General features: G+C 38.6%; 1 protein-coding gene across 6 annotated transcripts in view; it reads right to left on the reverse strand.

The window, feature by feature from the left end:
* The window catches only part of Ttc37 (tetratricopeptide repeat domain 37), a 102,493-nt gene that overhangs the window by 56,383 nt on the left and 18,350 nt on the right, over positions 1-27,760 (reverse strand). For all 6 annotated transcript variants that reach the window (XR_003737003.2, XM_028894020.2, XM_028894019.2 and 3 more), the window contains 19 exons: positions 24,156-24,254; positions 23,952-24,060; positions 17,201-17,341; positions 16,455-16,556; positions 14,597-14,733; positions 12,299-12,385; positions 11,728-11,831; positions 10,888-11,014; positions 9,906-10,085; positions 9,122-9,246; positions 8,010-8,263; positions 6,851-6,953; positions 4,669-4,845; positions 4,430-4,574; positions 4,211-4,289; positions 4,060-4,121; positions 3,038-3,094; positions 1,559-1,627; positions 429-503 (listed from right to left, as the gene is read on the reverse strand). Coding sequence is in view for 5 of the 6 variants with exons in the window: in XM_028894020.2 (XP_028749853.1) it covers positions 429-503; positions 1,559-1,627; positions 3,038-3,094; positions 4,060-4,121; positions 4,211-4,289; positions 4,430-4,574; positions 4,669-4,845; positions 6,851-6,953; positions 8,010-8,263; positions 9,122-9,246; positions 9,906-10,085; positions 10,888-11,014; positions 11,728-11,831; positions 12,299-12,385; positions 14,597-14,733; positions 16,455-16,556; positions 17,201-17,341; positions 23,952-24,060; positions 24,156-24,254 (2,232 nt within the window). In the remaining variant the exon portion in view is untranslated. The remainder of the gene's footprint in view (positions 1-428; positions 504-1,558; positions 1,628-3,037; positions 3,095-4,059; positions 4,122-4,210; positions 4,290-4,429; positions 4,575-4,668; positions 4,846-6,850; positions 6,954-8,009; positions 8,264-9,121; positions 9,247-9,905; positions 10,086-10,887; positions 11,015-11,727; positions 11,832-12,298; positions 12,386-14,596; positions 14,734-16,454; positions 16,557-17,200; positions 17,342-23,951; positions 24,061-24,155; positions 24,255-27,760) is intronic.

The following is a 27,760-nucleotide window of genomic DNA, read 5'->3' on the forward strand; positions in this document are numbered from 1 at the left end:
GTGCACAGACAGACATGCAGGCAAAACACCCATACCCATAAAAATAAATAAATAAAATTTGTAATCTCATTGTTATTTTTCATCAGCTTGAACACTGAAAATGAAAATAAGAAGTTCTAGGTAAAGATACTTTATTGCTTCTAAGACAGAGTAGAAACAATAGCTATCATTAACATTTTACAGCACTTTATACAACTATGCCACTGTTTGTTTCTTTTTACTTTTTATTTCTGGTGTTGGTTTTTTGAGACAGGATTTAAGTAATTCAGGCTGATCTCACGCTTGCTCGGTATCTGAAGATGACCTTGAACTCCTGACCCTCCTGCCTCCATCTCCTGAGTGCCGCCACTCCCAGTCTCTACTCACTTTCTTAACAAGATGTATTTTGCAGATTAATGAATTTTCATGAAGAACATTCAGATTCTTACATGCATACTTAGCTCTGTAGTGTGCCTGAAGAGATCCATGGTGTCATAACTTCCAACTGTCTCTGCAATAAGAGCCTATTGAAAGGATTTTTGAAAGTTTTAATTAATTTAAAAGAAATAAAAGTAACGGTAATAAATTGCTCTAGAATAAGCAGAGATTTACTAGTCATGCTTCAAAGTTAGGTTTAACTTTCAGTGCTACCATTTTTAACTATGCCTGTGAGTTGTGCCCTGAGAGAATTACTTTTAAGAACAAAATACTTTCAAATAGAAAACATTTTACACTATGATATTTCCTAACCTAGAGCAACACAAAGCACCCTGGAAATCCTCATCATAAGATTCTGACATCAGACAGAAATGCAAACTTCAGTGTTCCCTGTCTAATAACTGACACAGAGGACAGTACAGCAATGCCCTGCTCCCGTGTGCCACTGTACCTAAAAGGACAGGAAACTGCTGGGCTATCTCTGCTTGCCCCACAGCCACCGGGAATTACACTAAGATATAGATGCACAGTGAGACATACCTAGTCTTTGACATGGTACCTAATCTTTCTGATACATGTTCCTACTGTTGCTGAACCACTTAGCAATCCATTAATATTCTCTACTAGACAAGGCGTTCAGTATTTCCGGTGATATGACTAAGGCAAAATAATCAGTGATAGATTAATTAACCTGATTCTATCTGGCAGTACAAAAATCTAAACATGGTCAAAGAGAAAATATTCATAAGTGCATAACCGAGTATGAAGACATTATAGAAAATTACAAAACAATAGCTAAAATGATCTTTGCAAATGTACATTGTCTTTGCAAATGTAAGTTTAATAAGAGTTCTAGGTTTATTGTTTTTAGGCGAAGGTAATAATCAGATTCAAAGTTTAATCCCTGCCAACTGTGACACAATATTTCGTATGCTTGAGTTTACATTTCTATATCTTTAAAAAGAGTGTAACAATAGTCACACCTCAAAGGATTGATAACAGATTAACTAAAATATTCCTTGCAAAGACCTAAGCACAATGACTAGCATGCAGTAAGTTTTCAAATGATACATGTAATGCTATCATTATCACTAATATAAGGTTATTTTATATTGATGTTTATTAATAAGTGTTATCTTACTTGTCCAATCCAGCACAATAAATAAGATGGATCAAGGGACTGAGCCATTTTGAAAGCTTCATGAGCTTGCTAAGCAAAAAAGCAAGAAAATATCACATGAAGCAATCTCATAAATTTCAACTGTTTAAAAAGCATAAAATAAGAGAAGTCAAACATGTCATGAATATACACAAATAAAAATTTCATTGTTCAACCTGGATACAATGTTTTAGTTACAGTCTTAGAATAATGCTGTGTGCAACAGATTTCCTTACGGATTAAGAGTTCTGGTCCCCTGCAAAATAATACTATAGGTCTCTATCACCTAGTCAGCAGAACTTTTAAATAATCACATACTATATGCTAACTATGTGGGAAAGAAATGATTCAATAAGGCTGAATCTATTCCCCTTTTTTGAGAGACTTAAGAACTCACAAGCAATGAAGCTGGAGCTGTGGGCCTGCTGCTGGAAAAAGAGGTCAACAACACAAGTCTTCAATAGCAGTGAAGAAACATTAAAGAGACCTCTCCTGAGTCATAAGCTCATATGCTCTCCGCTTGAAAAGAAACAACAACAACAAAAGCACTTACTCTTACTGCATTCTACTGTTTCAGGACAACTCATGGGTGTGAGGAAAGAGATGCTTCTAGGAGAAGAAAGCTCCTGAACAACATTTGTGTCCAGTGCTCCTGAGACTCAACCTAGGGCCTTTCACACATCTTCGGTTCTAGTTTAAGGATTTCTTCCAGTCTGTTTACAATCTTCCAAAGCTGATCATTTTTACAGTGAGTGATTAATGTATTGTCAAGAATATTATGGAAGGTTTTTTGTCAAAGGATAAGATTCAGCACACTGACTAAACCAAGAAACAATAAAGATGTGGCACTATGTCTAGAGTTGTGGAAACTTCCCAAATATGGCCTATGAACACAATCCTAGGTACTAGGTTCCAGCTGCTCAACTGGGAGGAATTCCACTAGGATATTTAAAGGCAGTAATATCTGCTGAAGCCAAAATCTAAATCACAAAACCAAAGGTTAAATTTAAGATATTAAAAAATACTAATTGTCTCTTTTACCTCCACTCATGCAGACTAAACACTGCATACAAAGAACTTATATTGATATTGTTGCCAAATTCATTACTAAGAGAATTGTTTTCACCTATAAAAGAAGTTTTCACTTCTTTTTACATTGTTTTCACTATGTAAAGAAGCTGAAGTAAGATGATGGCTACTAAAGCGTGAGTTCAAGGCCAGTGTGGACTACACAGAAAGATGCTGTCTTGGAGAAGAAAAAAGTATACATAAATATAAAACCAGAAGTTCCACGGAAGGAAAAATCAACATTACATATTCATTACTTAACATAATAAAACAAACGTCATCAATTAACTGGCATATTTGACATACTGGATAGATAATACATTAATATTTCTCCACAAAGTCACATGTAGAAAATATCCTTCATTTTTAACATACTGAAACTGATAATGTTACCTCGATGTTTTCGGTCGCAAGGTATAGCACTCCTAAATTGGTCCATGCAGCAGCATTCTAAAAGATATAGTAAAAAAAAAAAAAAAAAAAAAAAAAAAAAAAACAGGCCTCATTCAGAGAAGCTTCTTTTGCAGTGTGAAGCAGTTAATGCAAAGACTCGTAGCTGGTCAAAGTGCCCAGCCCTACATAGGACATCAGTATCAAGCCCTCAAGGCTCAGGAGATACCTCAGAGGACAGAGCAGAAAGAACGTAAGAGCTGGAGGATGGAGATCAGTGCTCAGTCTTCTGAACATGACACTGTTGGCTGCTGCACTGGTGAACTAACAGCAGGTACCTGCACAGAGCTGCACAAGAATGAACCTATCAACATCCTGCTGAGGCTCAGGGAGGAGCTCACCAGGCTCCACACCTAGCTAAAGGGCTAATGGAGAATGGGGAGTTCTTTTTTTCAATGGTGTAGATACTGGTAACTTGTCTGTACTCCAGCAAACAACCCCATATCCATGCAAGCAATCCAAATTAAACTCAGTAGTCCACTTAAAAAAACAAGACATGAAGTCGGAAAGGAACTTGTTGGGGAGATGAAGGGATCAGAGCGAGTGGGAGGAAGAGCAGAGAGAGTTGTATATGATCAAAGCACATTACATACATGTGTGAAATTGGTAAAGAATAAACTAAACTCAAAGTAGTCTCTACAACCACACACACACACACACACACACACACACACACACACAAGCACACACACACAAGCACACACACACACACACACAAGCACACATGCACATGCTCTCTCTATAAATAAATATATTTTTAAAGTGAGAGAGAGCCTGCCTCAACACAGTGGAAGATGAGAGCCAACTCCTTAAAGTAATTCTCTGATATCTACAGGCACTCTATGGTACATGACATCTTCACTCACTCACACATCCATACATACACAAATTAAATGAACTAATTTTAAAAGAAAATTAATACACTGAATTTTGCAGTTCTTTGTGTAGACACATGGAACACTTACAATTTGTTCTGCTTGGATTGATTTGATGAAACAGTGCTGAGCAAGGGCATAATTTCTAATACCTGAAATATACAGAACTTAAAGTCACTAAACTTTATTGCCTGAAAACAAATAATCTTGCAAAATAAAGTAAGTGTTACTCAATTCTCACCACGGTAACATGCAACCACACCAAGAGCATTCCAGTATAAGTGATTATTACTGTCCAATCTCACTGCCTTCTTTAAACACTGAAAAAAAGTTAAAGTAACTTTTTTATTTCTTGAATATCAGCATTTGTATAAATAAAACGTGGTTTAATGTTAAAATATTTATCAGTAGCATCTTTCATAAAATCACTGTGTTTAAGTTCATAAGAAATTTCTCCTACATGCACAGATTTCTCCAGGAGCTCGGTAAGGCCATCCGTGCCACTGCCTGTCTCTGCCAGATGTCGTGCTTGGTGGTAGTAATTAATTCCAAGATCACACCACGTATTAGATGTCGACATCAACTTTAATGCACGACCATAGCATCTGCAGAAAAGTGAAAACGGATGGTACGGATGCTTTTAAAATATAATGTTCTAATCCAACTCTAAAGCAAAGGCTGGTATTCTCTGTAAATCACCTTCCTCCAAGATGCAGGAGCTCGTCTTTCTTTAATACTTCTCTTCCTTCTTGCTGACCGAGAAGGACTCCTAAGACATGAACATTCACTTTCGACGGTGAAACAGCATGCAGGCTGGTGCAGGCATCCCCAGCAAGCTTCCAAAGGCAGGACACATCAGCTCGATGCTGCAGTGCCCTGTAAGGAGAAACGAGGCTTTCAAAGTTATGTCCAAAAGCTCAGGTGTATGTCTCTCAGGACCACACATTCTTAGAACAGAAGAACTATGTGTGCAGTCCTGGCTGAGAGCGATGACTTTAGTCAGATTCTGTGTATGTTTCACTGATCACTTCACAGAACTACACTCTACCACCTCCTTACTTGGAGGAAAAAAAGATCTAGAAAAAAGAGAAGAGGGGGAACTGATTATTTTATGTGGCAGGAAATTTTTCAGTTTTTTTTTTTTTTTTTCAGATATCTTCACTATAACTGTTAGAAGTAGCAGAAACCAAATAAAAAGAAACACTTGAGGACTAGTTTGGTGAAATTCTGTTACTGTTGTTCAGTTTAGGTTTAATAGCAGGGCTCTAAAGATGTGCCTTTTTGTTTGGTTAATCAATAATCAAGGCAGTGACTTTCGTTATAATAGCTCATGTCTTTGGACTTCCCCTCAAAAGACTAAATAATGTATCAACTATATTTGGTGGAGTACAGGATTTTCACTGAGGGCAAAAATAAATGCAAACTCTAGACATGAAAATGTAAAGATCTCCCATCAGAAGCAAGTAAGAGCAGCCTGGATAAACAACTCAGAAAGTACACAGTGGTATGAGGAGGTATGTGAAGGTCTAGTTCCTTTTAGAATGAGAAGAATCAGAGCTGCACATTTCTCTCCACCTTTCTCAGAGCATCTCAGTTTAGGCCAAGACTCGATAATCTGCCACTATAAACTGCTATGCCACAGAGAGATGAGATGGGACATCTTCACAGCCTTTTCTACTACAGGAGCCCAGCCGAAATCCATCTCCCAGTGTCTTCCTGAGAAACACTAATTACTGCTGTCATCTCTGAAAACCCACCCACTGTGAGAATCAGAAGGAAGGCCATTATTCCCAAGTTCCTTTAAATATCTTAGTAAGATTTCTAAAATTGACACATGAAAGGAGAAAAAAGAAAACAGTAGCAATCTCCAAACTCATGTCTTTCCAACTTTAATTTTTTTTTAAATCAGGGCTGGGAATTCAGCTCAGTGGTATAGTTTCTGTTGAAATGTTACTGTCTTTGATATTGCTATCCTCTTGTCTTGGCTTTCCAAGTGGCTGGGATTATAGGCATGCACCACTGTGCCCAAGACAATCTGTAGACTTGCTGTTGCCACTGGGGTGTGTATTGGGGGGGGGGGTTGAGTACAGAGACATGAACCATCCTGCTCTACCCCTCTCCGTCATATTTCTTTGACACATGGCAGATGTCTCACTGAACCTAAAGGTAGGCTGGCAGCCAGTAAGACTCAGTAATTTTCTGGCCTCTGCCTCTCAAAACACCAGTTGCAGGCACATGTGCAGCCATATACAACACGAGTACTGGGGATTTAAATTCAGGTCCTCAAGCTTTTCTAGCAACTGCCTTACCTGCAGAGCCATCTCCCTAACCCCTAATATGTGGACTTTTTGAAGTCATCTAACACAAATAACACTTTGCACTTCTGTAACATAAGAGATTTAAATCTTCCTGATTCTTTTCTTATTAGATACACCACTTTTTCTTACAGCTTCTCTCCAGGAATAATTTGAAGGCTCGTTTTCCCTCACTTCAGCCCATTCAAAAGCCTGAAACAGGCCCTACTGATGAATGAAAAGCATACTGTGTATCTGAAGCTCCACTTCTCAATCAATTCCAGCAGAGAGGCTCCCAGTTCGAGGTCAGAACCCTAAGACACTTTACCAGTGTCTTAGGGCCACGGTTTCCCTCCTCTCTGCAGCGTGGCAACCATTACAAAGGGCACAAAGAAGTCTCTTTCCCAGTCTCAGGGGTAAAATTAATAGTTTTCATGCTGCAGAATTAATCAGCTAGTCTGTTATTCTGAATAACTACTATATCTAACAGCATAGACATAAAATTATATTCTAAATTTAGCTTTATTATACTACCAAGAAAGTATGAGTGCTAAACAAAGGTGATACTAAACAAAGGTGATACTAACCAAGTAAAATATTCCAGTGCTTTTTCCACATAGTCCACAGCTTTCCCATCCAGAAAATCCACTAAAGCTGCTTTCGCCATCATCAGATAGCACTCACCCAAACCTGCAGTGAGGTGAGTTTGTGTACATCATTCAAATATACAAAGCAAACAGGCTGATTTTTTAAGAAAGCTTCCCAGAAAGCAATACAGTCATTTTATAAAATTATTTCTAAATACGATCTTGAAATATTTAGAAAAGATGTCCATGTCAAGGTTCTCTTGCAATCAACATGTACTAAAACTCACAGAAAATCATCTGCACAGAATTCTCTTGACTATGGGCTAATTTAATTTGTCTTCAGATGTCAGCTTACAAACTAGGGACACTATTATTCTCTATCATACAGATTTAATCTTTTATGTTAAAATCTGTGCAGTTATACAGTAAAATCAAATGAAGCAGTAAATTCTTCAAGTCCCAGGAAATATTCATAAAAGTGAGTTCTTTCTTCTCTTGAGGAAAGTTTTATAAATGAAGAAAGGGGGAGAACACAGAGAAAAAGAAAATGATTCCAAGTTCTAATCTGCATGTTACTCAAAACCTACAACATTAATAACTGAAACCTCGACGGTTTGTTTTATAAGAAACAAACAGAAGAGCATATATAGTACATATATTATGAAGGGTAAGATATAACCTCAAAAACTTAAATTACAGTGTTATTCGTTATATACTTAAAAACAGGGTTAGGAAGGACTACTGAAAGAGGAACTGAAATCAGTTTAATTACAAAAGAAAGAAAATTGCATCTAAAAATAATTTAAGTAAGCCTCTACAACATACAATAATAAAATTATAAAATAACAAATTATTAAGCTACTCTGAGAATATAAAATTACTAAAAACATCATAGAAATTTGCTTGGCTCTATTTGGGGCCCAACAGCATTTGTTCTATTTGTCTAAAAGTTAAATCTCTACCATATTACTATTTATGAACTGCTAGGAAACAAAATTTGATCTTTTTATAATCAATCTATATCAAGTTGTACAATAAGAAATTCCTGTCAGATACTTACTATTGACCACATGCTTCTCAAGCTATTTAATACAGTAGGTAGAAAATTTACTATAAAGTTCAGTATTGTTAAAATTGAAAAAGGAACTCCTGGAATTACCTTTCAAGGCCGGCACATAGCCCTCCTCCTTTTTAAGGATGAGCTGATACTGAGTGACGGCTTCTGTGTACCGGCCTAGGAGCTGCTGAATCGCTGCCACCTTAAACACACTGTAGGTGGAGTCTGGGTTCAGCTCGCTGGCTCTCGTGAACGACTTCAAGGCTGTTGTGTAGCCACCCCTGCTTAAGTACGCCTCTCCCAAGGATTCCCAACAATTACAGTCCTTTGGGTCCGCCCTTAGTGCCGCCTGTAAACTTGACATTTTAAGAAACAGTGAGAAAATTAACAGTAATACAACTGCATCCACATCTAAAATAATTAATTCAATTAAATCATCCATAAGTCCTTTGATTTGTAAAAATGACACTTAAAGCAGTCTTTTCTGTTTCTTTTACAATTTGAAAGTTATTAATAGTAAGAAGATTTTGTGAAGTGATTTTTTTTTTTAAATAAGAACAAAATGCTCTTTGGGGGAAATGTTGACCATAGTTTCTTTTTCTTTATTATCTGGCAGAACTCCAGTTTTCTATGCCTCCAGGACAGGTGGACACTCAGTTTGCCCCCTCAACCTATGAACCTGTCAATCCTCCTCTAAACATCTGAAATACAGGAGTGAGAGGGATACTTATAGTTCTGATCACATTGCATTTTTATGAAAAAAATCAGAATGTTTACATTCTAGAAATTAACATACATCAGACATGACTTAATTATATTTTTACCCTGAAATACAATTCAAACAAAATGTCTAAAATCAATCACACATGAGCCTCTCCAAAACTGCCTTCAAGCTGACAAGGTCTCCCTCGCCTAAGCCAACAAAAGTCAGTGTAACAGCACAGATCTGCTTTTTACTACTGAAATGTCTCTTGAGGGGACCTATTGCATTACGATGCCAACAGAGACTTAACTGGCGAACTCCTCAACACCAGTACAAGACTTAGTCCACTTTCAATTCTATTGCCTGCAGGCAATAAGCACCCAAATAACTTTTGTTACGGTTCTCTCAAAACGCATCTTGGTTAGAGGCCACTTATGAAGGTCATGTGGCTATCAAGGAAATGTAAAGAAGCACCACACTGTTTAAATGTCAGTGTAATAAGATGTCTTACTCAGCCACTGCTTGAGAATGCTGACCAGCTTTCAGATAGTGCAGTCCCCGCCGAAGCCAGGCCCACTTTGCTGCTCCAGCACTTGCCTTCTGAGTTACTGCTGTTAAGATAGCTAAAGCAGTTTCCTAATGAGAAAACATCAACGTTAGGGACACCAACTATAAAAATACAGAACCAACATTCAAAGGATACAAACATACTTTTAGTTCCAACTTTTGTTTTTTAAAATTTACAATGAAGTACATAAAACTAATTTTAATAATAAACGAAAAGTCAATTGGTAAAGACCTGACACACAAGCACAAGGGTCCGAGGCCTGATACCCAGCCCTCCAGAACTCGTGGAAAAGGTGGGGTGGGGAATATTCCTGTAACCCCAGTCTGGGGAGTGGGGTGGAAAGACAGACAGGAGTCTGAAGTTCACTGGTCAGTTAGCTTGGCCACATGCATGAGCTTAAGCTTCAGTGAACAACCTCTCTCAAAAAGTACGAGTGGTAAGCTATCAAGGAAAGACACCTGAGGCTGACCTCAGGCCTATGCACCCACGCACAGGGACGACATGAATGCCAGGCAGACAGGTACATAGCCATATAAACACACACACACAAAAAATGACAGGTAATTTAGTATCTACCCAAAGAGAAGAAAATGTAGCTCATAAATGAGTACAAAGATATTTCTATTTTGCCTACATAGAATAATGAAAATAACTTTCAAGTAAATATATTATAAAAACATTCTCATTTATATACTGGGGTAAAATACAGAGTGGTCACGAGACAGACCGTGTCTTCAAGTTCCACACTTAGGTCAACGGCTGCCGCTCCAGACTCAGCATCGGTGTCATCTAATTCAAAAGCTTTCCTGTAACATCCGCGGGCTCTGCTCCTATCTCCAGCTACATCGCGGTAATAATGACCTAAATAGCAGAAAACTTTACCCATGTATGTGTCCAGTCTTGCAGCCTTGGAAATAAACGTTGACAATGGAATATTAAAAGTTTATTTCAATGCATATTAAGGATATAGTACACTGATTAAAGAAAGAACTATTTTATTAAAACTATAGAATTATGCCAAAAAATCCTTTAGTGTGATATTTAAAACAGACACAAAAGCTGATCTACCCTGCCTATAGAAAATAAACACAAGGTAAAACTAGCATGTCTTGGATAAAACAAACATGAAATTAAAGCCATTGTTAAATTAATATGTTCCCTGAGAAGATAAGAACTTAAAACATAGATGTTAAATATCTATAAACAGGAAACTAAAAATCCAGACTCGTGTACCCATAAAACTACAGAGGTCATCAGTTAAAACAGCACTGCTTCCACAGACATGTCTCAACTTCTGTTTTTTTTTTTGTTTTTTTTGTTTTGTTTTTTTTTTTTGATTTTCGAGACAGGGTTTCTCTGTGTAGCTTTGCGCTTTCCTGAGCTCACTCGGTAGCCAGGCTGCCTCGAACTCACAGAGATCCACCTGGCTCTGCCTCCCAAGTGCTGGGATTAAAGGCGTGCGCCACCACCGCCCGGCTGTCTCAACTTCTGTAACACATATTTCTGAAACATGTCTCAATGTCTATAACACGTATTTCTGAAATAGACACTTTTATACGTTCAGGATTTAAATTTTCACCTAGAAAAAACCCACAGAATATTCTCACAAAACCTCTTCTATGAGAAATGAAATACAAAAGGATACTGCATTAAACAGTAATTTTAACAAATCCACTTTAACAAAGACTTTAGTAGTAGCAGTGGCTTACCTTCAGAAAGTGGGTCAGAGCCTTTGCTTTATCTTTTCTTGTCTCTTCGCCCATGAACCAGTATGTCAACCCAAGCTGGTAATGATATTCAGCAACTTCAGTGTCTTTCTCAATTGCTCTCTGGAAACTGAATCACCAAATGGAAGTAAAAAGAAGTATTAAGTGTGTGCGTGCCTGTGTGCATGTACATGTGTGTATGTGTATAAAACAAGGGACTCCAAGACAGAACAATCAAGCTAGGTGATTCAAGAATCCCAAATCTAAGAGCTGAAGAGACAGCTCAGGGTGAAGCACATCTGCTGTTTTCCCAGAGGACCTGGGTTCCCAGTACCAACACAAAGACCCAAAGCTGTAACTCGTTTCAGGGAATTTGACACCACATTCTGAACTCTGTAGGTACTAGGTACACATCTATACATACATACATGCAAGCAAAACACACATACATATATAATAAAATGAACCTAAAAAATTTCCCAGACCTAAAACATTTCACTACTTCAGCATTTAGACTACAGTAAACAAAAAGTGATGTTACTGAAGAAGAGCTTTAAGAAGCATGGTGGCCGTTTAACACTGTATGTGTTCAGAACTTATACCAAATATTACACTGGCTACCCAAACATTATGATCACTACTTAGATTAGAAATCTATCACAGAAAAATTTATAGTTCCTATGCTACAAGTGAAATTAAACACACGCACGCACGCACGCACGCACGCACACACGCACACACGCACACCGTAAATCTAAAAGTGAAACTTCATCAAGCCCATGTCGAATTTTTAAGAAATAAGTGAGATATGACTGGAGTCACAGGTGAGCTGTGCACCCTCACCATGCTTCTGCTTGCAGATAGTCCTTCTTAGTAAAATGTATCAGAGCCTCAAGCGCGTGGACTTCGGCCAGGTCAGGGTAAGAAGCTCGAAGATCTTCCATAATCTGTCAAGGAGACACTTATCAATTCCATATCCCATTAAAAACAAATGGGGAGCTGGAGAGATGGCTCAGCAGTTAAGAGCTCTGGCTGCTGTTCCAGAGGACCCAGGTTTGATTCCCAGCACCCACATGGCGGATGACAACCATCTATGACTCTAGTTCCAGAGGATCCAACACTCTTCCCTAATCTCTAAAGGCCCCAGGCATGCACATGGTACACAGACACACATGCAGAAAAACACTCATTCACATAAAATATAAAAAAAAAATTTAAATGGCTTTTGACTTTTATTTCTTAGTTGAGTTTTTTGTTTAGTTTTTATTTTACATTTTATTTTATTCTACTTTGGGTTCTTGGGACCAAATTCAGGACCTTCCAATTTGTAGGCAAGCACCGTAGCATTGAACTAAGTCCCCAGACCCTTCCTTTAGCCTTCAAATACTGCTCCAGCTGAAAGAAAAGCACCAACCTTTGTAGCCTCGTCTACAGCACCTGTGTTCAGACGGGCCAGGCCTCGAAGAACCAGCAGTCCTGGGGGATTATCTGCATCCGAAACCTAGAAAATGATTGATAGCTGCTACAAGTCTCTCAAGACAGCTGCAGGGGTGTCTATTCTGCTTAAAGAATGAACACAGAAGAGCAGGGTCCGACAGAGTGTAGTCAGAATTCCATTACGATCCAGATTTTCATTCTTTAATCACTTAATTGGGCAAATTTCAAATACACAAGAAAATTAAAGACCAGTGTAACAACCTTGCATGTACTCATTATCCAGCTACAGAATTATAAACTCAAAGGCTATGTTTGTCCATGTATATATCCACCCTTTTGCCATACCCTTCAGATGAATTTAAAACAAATGCACGTACTATAACTTCTCATCTGTGCTATTTCAGCATACAAATTTAAGATAAAGTCATTTGTAAATGCCAAACACACTGCCAATCTCAGACCCAAAGCCAACCATACAGCTTCCATATCATCAGATTTCCTAGTTGCCTCATGAAGAATCTGAGTGACTTCTTTGAGTTAAAATTCAACTAAGGCACATATATCTCAATAAGATGACAGATCCCCTTCTATCTCTCTGCTTTCTCCCTTATAATTTAACTGTGAAAACACAGGACATTTGCCACTGTTTCACACAGTCAACATCTGACTGAGTATGTTCTCACGGTGTTTGACATTCTCCCTGGTCCCCATGTCAATAGGCAGGGCTGGACATTTGACCTGATCTAGAAACATTATGCTACGTGTATTTGTCATGGTTTTTTCTGTGGAAGCCATTGATCCTCAATGCCTACACCTGTTCATTCACTAAGGATTACAAAATGACTTCTAGTCTATCTTTGCTCTTTTCCTTATCACCTAGAATACTTAAACCAAGAGAAACTTCTCCTCCCTCATCACCTGTTCGGCTACTCGAGGAACAGTTTGTAAGAGAGGCATAATAAATGCTTTCGCTCTTTCCAGTTTGTTCCTCAGCATTAAACAGCTTGTGACATGCTTTCATAAGCTTGCTGTGATGTTTTTCTTTGTGGTAGCATCACACACACATGAATTTAAACACAGTGTTTCTCTTCAGTACATGTACCGTTGCCCTCATTGGCCAGCTCCTGTGTCTGTTTAGTGTGGTTCTTTTATAGATTCTTTGCTTTCTAGCATAACATGATGTTTGGCTCAAACAATTTTCTGTCTCAGATATGGACTCTTACAGATTTTAAAGAAATTTTTCATTATGGTTTTAGTGTGTGTGAAAAAAGGTTTGGAAAGGTCTATATAAAGCATCTGTACAAGATATATACTGGGGACAGATAAGTAGAAAATAAGGCATTGGATTTTGGGGGTTTTTGTTTTTGGTGACAGGGTCTCACAGTACAGTTCAGGCTGGCCCAGAATTCATAATGTATCACAGGTTGGCCTTGAACTCATGGTCATCTTTCTGCCTGAGCTTCTGTGCTGAGATTACAGGCATGAACCACTACATCCAGCTACATAAGAGTTCTTAAAGGAGGCCAATTGCTGCTGTTACTTTAAAGAAAAGAGAAAATGCAAAACCCTTTGAAATCCACAAAGCGATGATAACGAAGACCTGCAATGACTAACACATCTGACAAAACTCTTTAAGAAACAGTGTGGCTAAAATTCATGATCTGCCAACTATGTTTCCTCACTAAGGAATTCCAAATTAAACCAAAAGCCTTAAGAAAACAGTTTCCTTTAAAAACAAAATCAACATCTGTGGAGGAAGCAAACCTTAATTCTTGAACACGAAGCTAATTAAGTCACCAATTGATTAATAATCTGTAAACCATTTTCTGAAGGGAAAAGTTAAAGCCCTAAATTGCTAATAATCAGGTGGTGCTACTGTAACAGGACAAAATCAAGATGGGAGAACAGGCATAAAAACAAAACAAATTCTTCACATACAACACTGCCTAAGGATCAAGATGTAGGGGTCTCAGCTCCTTCTCCAGCACCATGTCTGCTTGCACACTGCCACGATGGTAATGGACCAGATCTCTGACACTGTAAGCAGCCACCTCAATTAAATGCTTTCTTTATAAAAGTTGTTGTGATCATGGTGTCTCTTCACAGCAACAGAAACCCTAACTAAGACAAGCAATGTGTGGAAGGTTTATCAGAGTATAGATACTGATTTGTATCAGTAACTCGGAGTTTATGAAGGTAATCATTTGGCAGGGAGAGACAGCTGGTCGCTGGTGGCTGGAAACTGAAGCTGAAGAGAAAAACCCAGACCGCCTACCTGATCAAGAATGCGAAGTGCTTCCTCTGAAGACTCACAATCCGAGAGTTTAAGCAAAGCCTCTGCTTTCAGAAGACAGAGATTCTTCTGATGACGGTTGTCACCTGCCACACCATGATTATCTATGTTCTTCAGTGCTGACAAGATTGAGGACATGGGAATCAACCTCCAGCATTTCAGTTTGCTTGATTTTTATGAATGACATACAGCCAGTAAGACAGCTTATAAGATAATGGTGCTTGCCCGGCCTGACAACCTGACTTCAGTGCCAAAGAACTACATAATACAAGAGAACCAAATTCTGCAAATTGTCTTCTGACTTCTAAATCCATGGCATGGTATATGCACATGTGTACACGCACACATACATATATAAATAAATATATAAAAGTTAAAAAAAAAATTAAAGAATGGCATGGGAACAGAGAGAGGGCTCTGTAGCTAAGAACACTGGCTGCCCTTCCAAAGGCCCAGGTTTGATTTCCAGCAGCTTATAAGCAGGGGACCCTCTTGTTTTGTTTTTGTTTTTGTTTTTTTGTTTTTTGTTTTTGGTTATTTTTGGTTTTTCAAGACAGGGTTTCTATGTGAAGTTTTGGTGTCTGTCCTGGATCTCGCTCTGTAGACCAGGCTGGCCTCAAACTCACAGAGATCTGCCTGGCTTAGCCTCCCAAGTACTGGAATTAAAGGCATGTGACACCACCACCCGGCTTGGGGTTCCCTTCTTCCGGCCTCCACAGCAAGGCAGGAACACGATGCACAGACATACATGTGGGCATTCCCATACACATAACATAAAGTCAATCTTAAAAATTTAAGATTTTCTTTTAAAAAGAATAACATAATACACTGTGGATACAGTGAGCAAAATTTCTAGTATATATAAGTGTTATATATATATATATATAGAGAGAGAGAGAGAGAGAGATGAATAATTGAAACATAAGTAAAGTTCTCTCAAATACTTCTAGGAAGATCTGAATTAAAAGTCAAACACATAAATTTAAGACCTCTATCTTCACATGGTATGAATAAAATTGAAGGTGCTTAAGAACAATGGCTACTAGCCCTCTGCATCTCGCAATTTAAGGGCACTGAAAGGGGAAAGAAGTCGAATTAGAATGGACTGTGTGGTTGTTTGAAAGAAAATGACCCCAAGGGGATGGTACTAATGGGAAGTGTGACCTTGCTGGAGTAGGTGTGGTCTTGTTGGAGAAAGTGTGTCACTGTGGAGGTGGGCTTTGAGGTCTCATATATGCTCAAGCCACGCCCAGTGAGACAGACCACTTCCTGTTGCCTGTAAGATGTAGGACTCTCAGCTTCTTCTCCAGTACCATGTCTGCCTACACACCGCCATGACCCATCATGACAATAATGGACTAAATCTCTGAATTGTAAGTGAGCTACCCGAATTAAATGTTTTTCTTTATAAGAGTTGCTGTGGTCATGGTGTCTCTTCACAGCAACAGAAACCCTAAGATAGACTGTCTAAGGACACTGGAAAGGGGGAAAGCTGAATTAGAATGGACTGTCAAATACAGAAGCTTGGCAAGTAAGAAAGAATTATCTCTCATCTATATCCATGACATTAAGAATTCATGAAGGTCCTAAACATACCAGAAAGTTCCTTGTTGGAAAGGCAGAACATCTGTTCCTAAGCCCTCACCTTAAAGATAAATGTAAGAGCAGACATGCACACAGACTGGGCATTTATTTATCTTCCTGAGTGCAATTTAAATCAACCACAAATTTAAACTGAAAACAAAAGTCCATCAATTTTAAAACAGTATCTTTCTCAAGTTAGACAAAAACAAACAGCATTGGTCCCGTTATACACAAACACAAAGTACGTCAAGGATACCTTGGTTGCAAGAAAGAATAGCTTCCTTGGGTCTGTGCATTTTGGTTTGGGCTTCTGCTAGATGACACCAGCCAGCTATGCAGAGAGGGCTTTCCTTCACGCCTAGGATGAAGTAATCATAAATACCATGGGTTCTAGGAGTCGACCCAGGTCCTCACGCCCACATGACAAGCACTTCACTGACTGATCTACATCCCTGGCCCAGTGCTTCCAGGCTTAGAGCCTTTCAGGGCTCCTGCTGTCCGTGGGATGCACTCACTGTACTTGATGCTTGTTAACAATGTTTGCAAGGCCATGTTCAGCCTCAATTCCTGTCCCTTCCAGTACCTCCAATCTTACTACCCTGAACAACAGCTTTCTTCTTAGCTCTGCTACTCCACAAATGCATTCATTGACCTATAATGTTCCTCCCACTTGCCCCATCTACCTCCTCACTGTATTAGTCACATTTCAGCTTGAACATAGGTTTATCCAAAAAAAAACACCACACCTGAGTCAACTAACGTAAACCTCTCTGTTTCTAAGGCTTCATCGAAGTATCCCTACTGTGTACAAAGGGAATCAATGGAACACATAAAGTTGAACTTTTCCATGGTCTTGAGTTTAAATTCAAATTTACAAGCAGACTCCAGAGTATGTATATTCATTTTCCCTTTACTTTAGTTTATCTCCTTACAGAAAGGCTAAAATAGTAGTCCATACTGACTAACTACTCCACATATTAAATATTACACTCTGCACATTACCTTCTGTTAGGTGACTAACAGCATCTTCATACTTCTTGTCTTGTAAAGCTTTAATGCCTAAGCCAATGAGGCCTGGACCACTTTTTGAATTCATTTCCACTAGCTTACAACAATACCGCTGTCCCTCATCTGTCAGACTCCCTAAAATTAAAAGAAAACATTATTAGCATTAATATATACATATATATGCATATGTATTAATATATATATACAAGTACACTGAATTCTTAACATCATACCTATATACATAAATTTCAAAAGCTGCTTTACACATATTTTACTAAGTCCTGATTTAAGGAAATAAAAACTTAAATAAAGCAGCAAATATACAAGACATTATTACTTCATTAACATGTTTAAACACTGGAAGTAAAATCGCTTTACATACATAAGTACTCTGAAATTGAACTCATGCTCAAGGGTTTCAAAGGAGAATCTTATTGCTACTAGTCCGTGGGCTGTCACAGAGCCCATGGCTTGCCCTGTCTTTTTCCTCCTATTCAACTCTCAGCAGCATTACCTATTCCCCATATCAACTTTAGTATTCACATGAAAGAAACAGAGTATCTCATTGGTTCCCTGAGGGCAACAATGCACAGCTAGAGACGTAGCAGTCAACGCTGATGGACTTCCCACCATCCTAGTATCAAAGGATGCTGGGTTAGAATCAGGACACTGAAGGAAGACTTCGTTACAATCTTCTTAGTTCTGAAATACACTGCATACATTTTTATCAAACTATTCTTGCCTATATAATAATTGGGCTTATGCATTAATTATCCAGTGCTGCAATAATCTCAATTTATTTCAATAAAATAATTTAGGTTAAAAAAACATCTATTTTGGAACAGTTCCATTTTCTCCAACCTCAAATCAATCAAATTTACAACTTCTAGAAATTCATATGCCCCCCCCCAAAAGTGAAAAATGTTATTTGTTTATAATTAATGAGGAGCATTCGACACTTTAATAAATTGTTTAATCACACAGAAAAGCTCTGAAGAAGTGATTAAGACAGACAACTTGAAACAATAAGCATGGGGAATAAATATAATTAATATTTTAAAAGTCTTGCTGTTTTAACATCTATTATAAAATATATATCCCCAAACCATATATGAAATTACTGATTCCATCACAGATACTAAAAGTAAATTATTTCCATAATGCCATTACATTTCAATATAACAGATATAAGATGTATACCAATGAATAATCTATAAGTAATGTTATATACTGATTTAGAACTCTAAATTGGCACAAAAAAATAAATGAATTCATAATAGCTAAAAAATTAAAACTTCAGCACTTTATGGTAAAATATGAACCCAAACTGAAGAAATATAACTTTGGTTAGTTGTTATGTTCCCAGATATGACTTTCCTCCTGCCAAGACCACCTCACTATTGTCTCTACAAATATGAATTCTAAGAAGATAGTTCCATAGCTTCAATATCCTCTTTTGTCTACACTGCACATCAACACTAGCCATCAGAACCACTGAAGGATTCAATTTGTTCAACAGTATGCTGAGCTCACTCTCAGTATCTGCTTCAGCAGTTCTGAGACAAGGTTTGAGAGTTTGCATTTCTGATGTATTCCCAGGTAATGTTGACACTACTTGTTCAGACAGGTAGAACCACAGATTTGCTAATACCACATGCTAGCTCTACTGTTAGTGTAACAGACATATAGTGCCTCTACTGCCTCTGTAACTAAATGACAACTTCTAGAGAAGTGAGATGACACAGGGTACAGCAGTTATTAAATAGTATGTTGAGTCTTTGAAAACATAATTCATGACAGACTACTTTTTGCAACACAAACTGCCTTTATCACAAACATGCCTAGGACGACAAAAGGAAAAGGTAGTCATGAATCTCTCCAAGATAATCCACAGTTAGAGTACCCAAACTACACTGGGATAAACACAGTATGTACAGGGAGCTTCCCAAAGGCCACGATGGACAGGAGTCACTCTTAAAACAAGGTACCTTCCTAATATATTCCCTTTGCTAATATCTGGAAGCACAATTATAAAGACAAAAGACAACTGGCACATGCCTGTAATTTCAGCAGTTGAGACACAAGGTCAGAGGTTCAGGAGTTCAAGGCCAGCCTAGAATACATGAGACCCTGTCTCAAGAAGAGGGGAAAAAGCCCCATGTAGCACTTTCTCCACATATGCCCAGGGGGAACTTTAAGAAACTCTGTAGCATTCTCTAAAAGTCATAACAGAAATCATATCAGTTAATTATAACAACAATTAATGGAAAAAGAGGCCATGAATTGGAAAGAGAGCAAGGTGAGGTTTATGGGGGGAGGGGGGGTTGGAGGGAGGAGAGAAAAGAGGGGAAATGATTTAATCATATTATAATCTTTAAAAAAAAGAGAAAAAATAAGTATAGTAAACAATTATTAAAAAACAGTTTAAAAATTATAATTTTTACTTCTCAAAAAGGCAGTCCAGATCTAAGGTTGCTAAATATTAAAATTAGAAATATCAAAGTGATGATACAAAATAACTCTATGGAATTCAGCTTCCTAAATTATATCATAAGAAAATATTTTGTTTTGTTTTGTTTTTAAAATCATTTCTGACATACCAAAGAAACGAATGAGCACTACAAATTTTCACTTTTAAATAAACCTAGTTTTGGAGGGAGAAAAAAAATAGAATTTGATGGCACTCATTTCTCCATATTCATCTGCATTTTCAAATATTTCTAAGACATAAAACCTTGTTATTTTTCATTGCTGGTAACCAAACCCAGAGTTTCGCTCACTCATGCTAAGCAAGCGTTCTATCCTGAGCTACCTCCTGGGCTCAAACACAAAGTCATAACCCTTAATGAAGCTGTTTTCTGCTTGAATTTGAAGAGCCAAGCCTCCTTGTCCTCTTGCATTTTGGCTACAAGGTAAAATAAATAAAAACAGTTATTTAGCACATACACAAAAAAACACCTTTCAACAAATGGCAACTAGGAAAGTTATACTGAAAATGAATCTTGAGTCTCAACACACAAAGCAAGACCCAGAAGTATGGAACACATTTTTGTCCTTGGTGGAGAGACAGTGATTCACTGCTGTAAAGCAGCAGATCACATGGGAACTAAAGTATTTTGGGGGAGGAAGAGTGTGCTGGCCTTTAGAGACCTTGAAGGTTTCTAGCAGTTCTTAATCTGCAGGATACATAAAGTTTGCCTTAGAATGACAAAAGAGAAATCATGCAGAGCTTTGCACTGTCCTAGAACAAGAACTCTGAGTCTAACCACACATCTGAGCACCTACCCATCCACTCCTACTCACCATGCTACAGACCTACCTCCCCATCAGTTCTACACAATACCCATCCCCAAAGGCTGTCCAAGAATACTTCCTTTGTTCTGTTTTGCTGAGACAGAATCTTGTGTAGCCCAGGCTGGCCTCAAACTTGATATGCCCCTGAAGCTGGCTGAGATCCTTCTGCCTTTCCCTTCCAAGAGCTGAGATTATAAGTGTGTACTACTACACTCAGCTTTTAAACCAGTATGTTTTCTTATCAGTCAATAATCCCTTCACTATGTCATTATTATCCTTCACACACACACACACACCACACCACACACACCACACACACCCTCACCACATAAACACCACACACACACACACACACACACACCACCACACCACACACACAAAACACACAGACACACCACCACACCACACACACTGCACACGCACGCACGCACAACCCCTACACCACACTACACCCAACACACACAACACCTCACCACACACACACACACTGCACATATACACACACCACAAAGACCGCACACACACATACACACCACAGGCAAATATACACCATACACACACCACACACACTGTAAGATAAAGCCAGGGCCTCCTGCTCTCATCTGCTACATCCCAGTCCAACTTTTATGTATTGTTTCTTAATGCCACAGGATGATACTGGTTTTCTTTAACAGACAGTTTTTTGCAAAATTTCATTTATGTTTCTGTCCTCTCCAACTTTCTCTAGAGCAGGATCTAGGTAAGATCTCAAATTCATTTTATTGCAAACCTCGAGGAATGCTAGATACATTATGCTATGTTTGAAAGCATCTTGTTTTTTCACACTGATTGAAGAAGGAATGGTCTCTTTATTAGAAAGACCACTAACTTTATGTACAAAACTCTGCAGATGGAGCTGATTCCATTTCTTCCTGCTGTTTTATAGGCATTCTGGAATACCAGGGTCATGCTTATCCCGAGACAAATGAACAAACAAAACACAGATTAAAGGCAAATTCACACTTATGAGAAAGCATTCAGTCAGTTTTCCAAAAGAAATGTCCAAATACTCACCTACACCATTTAGTATATGAGCAGACTAAGGAGGAAATGGTGCAGACCACTAACAGCTAAACAGAACTGGAGAGAGAGTAACCACCAGTCACTAACTCTTGACCGCAACTCTAACAGCCACAAAGCCTGTATCAATCACATCTTTAATCACACACTGGGTCTTACAATAAAATCTGAAGAAACTGGATGATTTTGAAATAAGGCTTCCTATCAGATGAAAAACAAAAAACATATCTCCTTGTGCTGACCTCCTTGTGGACCTTATTTTCCAAGGATTTAATACAGCATTTGTCATGTCCAGTCGACCCTTCCTGAAGTGGTCCAGAGACACTACAGCAATCCTTCTCCTGCCCCTCTGAAAGCGTGCTGCCCCTATCACGTGATTCACTTCCTCTGCCTCAGTCTTGAAATAGTCCAAACAGGAGACATCACTGTAATCCTTCTTCTGCTTCTCTTGCTGCCCCCATCACGTGACTTGTTCCTCTGCTTTTCCCATAAACAGTAAAGCCCCTAGATTACTTTTCTTCTTAAGCTTCTAAACTTCCTCAACTTCCTCCATCATTATTTGTTCAATTACTTTTATTTTTTTAAAAAAGCCTTAATATTCGTTTTCTTAATCATAAAATCAGTTACTCAGTCTATCATGATAGTCCCCAACAGACTTCTTTCTGAAATACTTTCCTGTCTTCACATCGGGGCCCACACCTATCCCTTTCCTGGTCCTCATTCTTTTCTTCCTCTTCTTAAGCTACAAGCAGCCATCCTCAGCCTTTTGCCCCTTGGTCTTCTGTGATGCCAATCAATCCACCTCACTTTCATGCTTAGCTTTAGTTTGCAGATTCCCATTTACAATTGATGAGCTTTGGCTAATTTAATAGTTCCTTTCAAATGTACTTTTCACATAAACCAGTTTTTTTCTATATTGGGCTAAATTTTCAGAAGAACTAAAATTTGAAAATAATTTTGCCCTTCCCTTTAAGAAGCTGAAGGCATTTTTTTTCCATTCATCGGCTCCTTCCTGTCACCACCACTATATTCCAAGTTCATTTACTCATTCTTAGTATCACTCTAGTCTACTTTAGTCCATCATAAACATTTAGTTTAAGCACTTGTGTTTCATAAAGTAATTCACTCTGATACTTTTGGTAATTTTCGTAATAGTTAAAAATATTCTCTTTGAAAAAAAGAAAAAGATCTTACTTATTAGTGGAAATGCCGAGACTAAAGGTAAGAGCACTGACTTCACACCGAGCAGGAAACTTAAGGAGTGATGAAGGAGATGAGACAGGCAGAGTGGAAACAGGTGCAATGGTCAGAGCCTACAGGAATTCTCCCTCAGTTCTCTAGAACTGTATTTTTCTACTATGACAAATGTGAGTCATCCACACAAAATGTTCCACGTATTTATCCATTTTGCAACCAAGTGAGAAAGATTCACTGTGCTAGGAAAGTTCCATGACAATCCAGTCCCCAGAATGCTACTGCAGGTACTATTTCCAGCTCAGCTTCCTCACTGAGTTCCGTGAACTTGTTTATCTACCTCCGATGAATAAAAGCCTGTGTAGAAGTGTATCCCAGTCATCATAAAGCACTCTATTCAGCACAAACACTGACATGGACAGAGGGTGCCATGAAAAACCACAGTGGTCAATCTGCACAAATACCTGCCTAGGTCACAGACATACACACTTCAGATGTGCCAACTCCTAATGACCCAGCTGTTAACAACCATCTCTCTTCAAAGTACTACCACAGTACACAAAAAAGCAAGAGCATGTCACACACACCAAGACACACTCTCCAACCTGAATTTAATCTAGTTCACTTACGGACTAACAGTTCACAATACTTCAAAATTTTTAAAAAATGGACCATCGCTATGACATTAATTAATATCAACACTATGAAGCTCAATGTTTCCTTTTCATAGCACTCAAGACTTGTGTAATATAGTCCAACCTATTCAGCCAAATAGGTTCAATTATTCCTTCTACTATACCAAACAAATCTACTTTACTATTGCAATTAAAAAGAGAGGCTGCATCTAGCGCCACAACTCTACACTTGCCACCTGGACTACTAGACCTGCCACATCTCATGTCGGAGAAAGTTCAAGACATCCTTCAAGTCCTGCCACCAAAGGACTTCACAGAATTTTTAAAAGTAAAATAATAAAAAAAAGAATTTTACTGATGCACCAATAAGTCCTGTATCACTCTACTCTCCTACACTTCTCAGACTTTCTATAAATAGCAACACTACATAACTGTATTTCTTTGATGTCTAGAAACACTAATATAACATTTTATACACAGTAAGCACTAAAGTAGTGCTTAATTGATTGCAATATCACTCTCATATAATCATACACCTCTGTGAAGCAATATAAAAAAATTACCTGTCTCAATCAAGTACAAACAAATCACTTCTAGTGGATACTGTACAGTGGGATAGATATTTATCATCCCTTCACAAGCCTTCTTCAACCTTGTAGTCTCATGAGGAAACTTGAAAATATAAAAGCACAATAAAGTAAATTCCAACAGCAATAAAACATACTGATGAACATTCTCATAACTAGAAATACATAAATGTCACTTACTTTAGATAAGCATTGAATGAAATGCCTATAAAGTACTTGGTGATCTTCACTGGGAATATTATCTGCTAAATCCAGTGCATTCTCAAATGCAGTTAAAAGCTGAAACAAACCAAAAAGCTATTATGTAGCATGCTAAATAAAAAATGTGACAAGTGCTATATACTGTATTAAGACTCCTTTATAAGCTGGGCAGTGGTAGTGCATGTCCTTAATCCCAGCACTCAGGAGGCTGAGATAGGTAGATCTCTGTGAGTTCAAAGCCAGCCTGGTCTGCAAAGTGAGTTCTAGGGCAGCCAAGGCTAAAAACTCCATTATAAAAACTAAACTTTCAACTTATCCCTGGCACTCATGATTCTCCTGTTTGTTTGGTCAGATTTGTAAGGCAGGGAGTCTCACTTTGTAACCCATGGCAGCCTTGATCCTGGGGAAATCCTCTTGCCTCAGCCTCCCAACTATAGGCATTACAGATGGAGCCACCATAACCTGCTTGGTCCTGACAAATTGAGTGAGGGAACAAAATGTCTATGTGAGTTTTAAAATACGTTCTAACTCTGACTGGCCAACAGACTATGCTAAATTAGGAAGTGACAACTATAAATTTAAAACATTAGCTTAATAAAGCATTTTTCCCTTCACTGTTGGCAGCTACAAAGCAATCAGCTAGAACATTATCTTATATGGCAATATAATATCACAAGCACATTTCTTTGGAAAATCTCCAAGAGTAAGAAAACTTTAAAGAAAAATTATGAAGTTGGGTTATACTTGGTAAAAAATAGAGAGAAGCATAATGAAACCACTTCTCTTAATGCAGTATTAACTGACTTTGAAGAAAATCTTGAACAAAAGCCTTATAAATGTCTTGCGCAAGAACAGTACGAGGCAAGCACTTTAAAGCATATTATACTCTCCATTTCATTAAGTAAGCTCTACATTTTCAAGCGTATATTTATGACCTGATAAAATCTCTTATATATAGTCACCTGTCTTATTGCTGTGACCAAATATCTGACGAGAAGCAACTTAAGAGACAAGACGAAGGTTTGATTATGGCTCAGTTTGAGGGTACAGTTCATTGTGGCAGGAAGCACAGTTCACAACTGTCCCGGCAGTAGTAAGAAGCTATGTGCTCACATCTGAGCAGATCAGGATCGGTGAGGAGGGGAGGCCAACATTTATTTCTTTTTCTCCTTTTTATTTGGTCCAAGACCCCAGCTCATGGGCTGGTGTCACTCACATACTGACAGGTGTGTGAGTACCTGTTATACATCCAGGTCTCACAACCCCAATCACCCCCAGTAAATCTACTAGAAAACACCCACAGTCACACCCCTCAGTGTTTCTTAATCCAATCAAGTTGACAAAATTAGTCATCACAACCAACCCTACTATCTCATCACTAAAATCTCTTTGGTAATTATAAAGACGATAAAAATAAGCAACATTTCACTGTTCTGATACAGGTAATGACCTCACAATAAAGGAAATTTAACCTAAAATAATTTAACATAATTAGCTTTTTCAAATAATAACTCAAGTATTGTAAATGGAAAATAAGTGACATTTTTTTTCTTAACACTCATTATTTAAACTTCACCCCTTATCATTTTATTTATCTGTTTAATACCTAGAAATAAATTCTTAAAAGTATATTATTAAGAACTAAGAAAAAGAAGCAGTAGAAAGGGGAACAGCAATATACAGGTGATGTGAAGGGGGAAATGGAAAAAACGGGGCAGGCTTTAATTAGCGAATGGAAAAGGAGGTAAATACAGAGGAGGGAGAGGGGGATCAAATTTTTTTATTTATCCAAAATTACATATACTACATATAAGTGTATATACATACACAGTTTAAATGAAGTTAAGCCACTTGGGCTGAAAATGCTCCCCTCAAGAGCCATGGACTACCTGATAAAAACCCTTTCAGGGTGGCAATACAAGCTGCTGCTACTGTCCTTGGTCACCTCCGGGAAGCTAAAGGGAAGTTCCTACTGCTGAAGACACCGTTCACTTTGGACAGGGGACTTGGAAGATCAGAGTGGGATCTGAGTTGAACGCGTCTTCCCTGAACAGGAATCATAGCCCTGGAAGCTGCCAAGGGAGAGAATCAAGCACCGACCCTACCCAGTTATGAAGCCTAGGAACCACAGCAGTGGAACCACAGCAGTGACAGACCTGGCAAGACATCCTGAAGATGCAGTGGTGGCACTGGTGTCCGGTGAGAGGGAAAAGAAATGCAGCCCACTCCTCGAGGAGTGATCCATGGCACTTAGAGAAAACCACATTACTAAACCAGCAGAGCTCCTAGCTGCACCCTAAGTGTGTATCTGCGAATAGTGTCGTACCTAACCCTCGCTGAAGAAGCTTCTCTTTACCATTACAGAAAACAAGTCAAGACGCAGAGAACAACTAATCATGGGCGCCCAGCTTGGACAGATACATCTTTTAACTCCTGCACCCAAGGCTCAGAGAACATTCCAGAAGTGAGGACAGGAAGATTTTAAGAGCCAAGGGACTAGGAAATGGCTGTGAAATTGTGCCTTATAGAAACTACAGGGCAGCACATCTATGGTACCTCCATAACACGGCTGCTGGAAACACACCTGAGCGAGGACAACACCAAAGGACACGCTAACATGGACGGGGAATCTCATGAGCCCCCAGCTGGACAAACAGCTACTGGCAACTAAGGAACACCGAGAGCAGGAGTGCTCCTCCCTCAGGGAGGGGCTCCTCCCCCAGGGAGGTGCTCCCTAATTGGTTATTCAACACCAAGTAGTCAGCCCTGGAATCATATACATGCAAGCAACACTGAATGGACTCAGATATCTATATGAATTAATATATTCATGCATATATATAATGTATGTATAATGATAACAATTAAAGAAAAGGAGGCCAGAAATTTCAGAGGAAGTGGTGTGGGGGTGGCATGGAGGAGCTGGGGGAAAGGAAAAGGAGGAAAATGTTGTAATTACATTTTAATTTTAAAAAAAAGACTAAGAAAAGTACAGAAAGTAAAGGGAGAGGGTAGAAAGATGGCTGAATATGATCAATGAATGCTTTATGTACGAATGCCATAAATAAGCATGGTTAATACATGTTTATAAAAAATTATTAGGTACTGTGATACATTTCTGTAATCCTCAGTATGCAGGAGACTGAGGCAGGAGGATCAAGAACTGATGTCCAGGGGAGGCCTGCCCCTCTCAGAGTAAATACAGAGAAGGGGTGGACTGGAGGGGACAGGTGAGGAGGAGAAAGGAGGGGAGGATGCAGTCAGGATGATAAATAAATAGACAGATAATGAATGAATGAATGAATGAATGAATGAATGAATGAATGAAAATTCCAAGCCAGCCTGGGCTGCATAATAAGATCCTGTCTCAAAATCAAAAACAAAACAAAGAAGCAAACAACAGAAATGTGTGCATGTGGGTGTGCGTGTGCGTGTGCGTGTGTTGACTGGGGGCTGGGAATGGCTCGGTATTCAGTATGGTCCTAGAACATCCAAGACACTAGATCAATTGTCAGCACAGAAAGAAAAAAGGGGAAGTAGAGACAGGGGAAAGAAAAGATGAAATCATAAAGGAAGAGAAGGAC

Source organism: Peromyscus leucopus, chromosome 15 (assembly GCF_004664715.2).
Source record: "Peromyscus leucopus breed LL Stock chromosome 15, UCI_PerLeu_2.1, whole genome shotgun sequence".
Lineage (NCBI taxonomy): Eukaryota > Metazoa > Chordata > Mammalia > Rodentia > Cricetidae > Peromyscus > Peromyscus leucopus.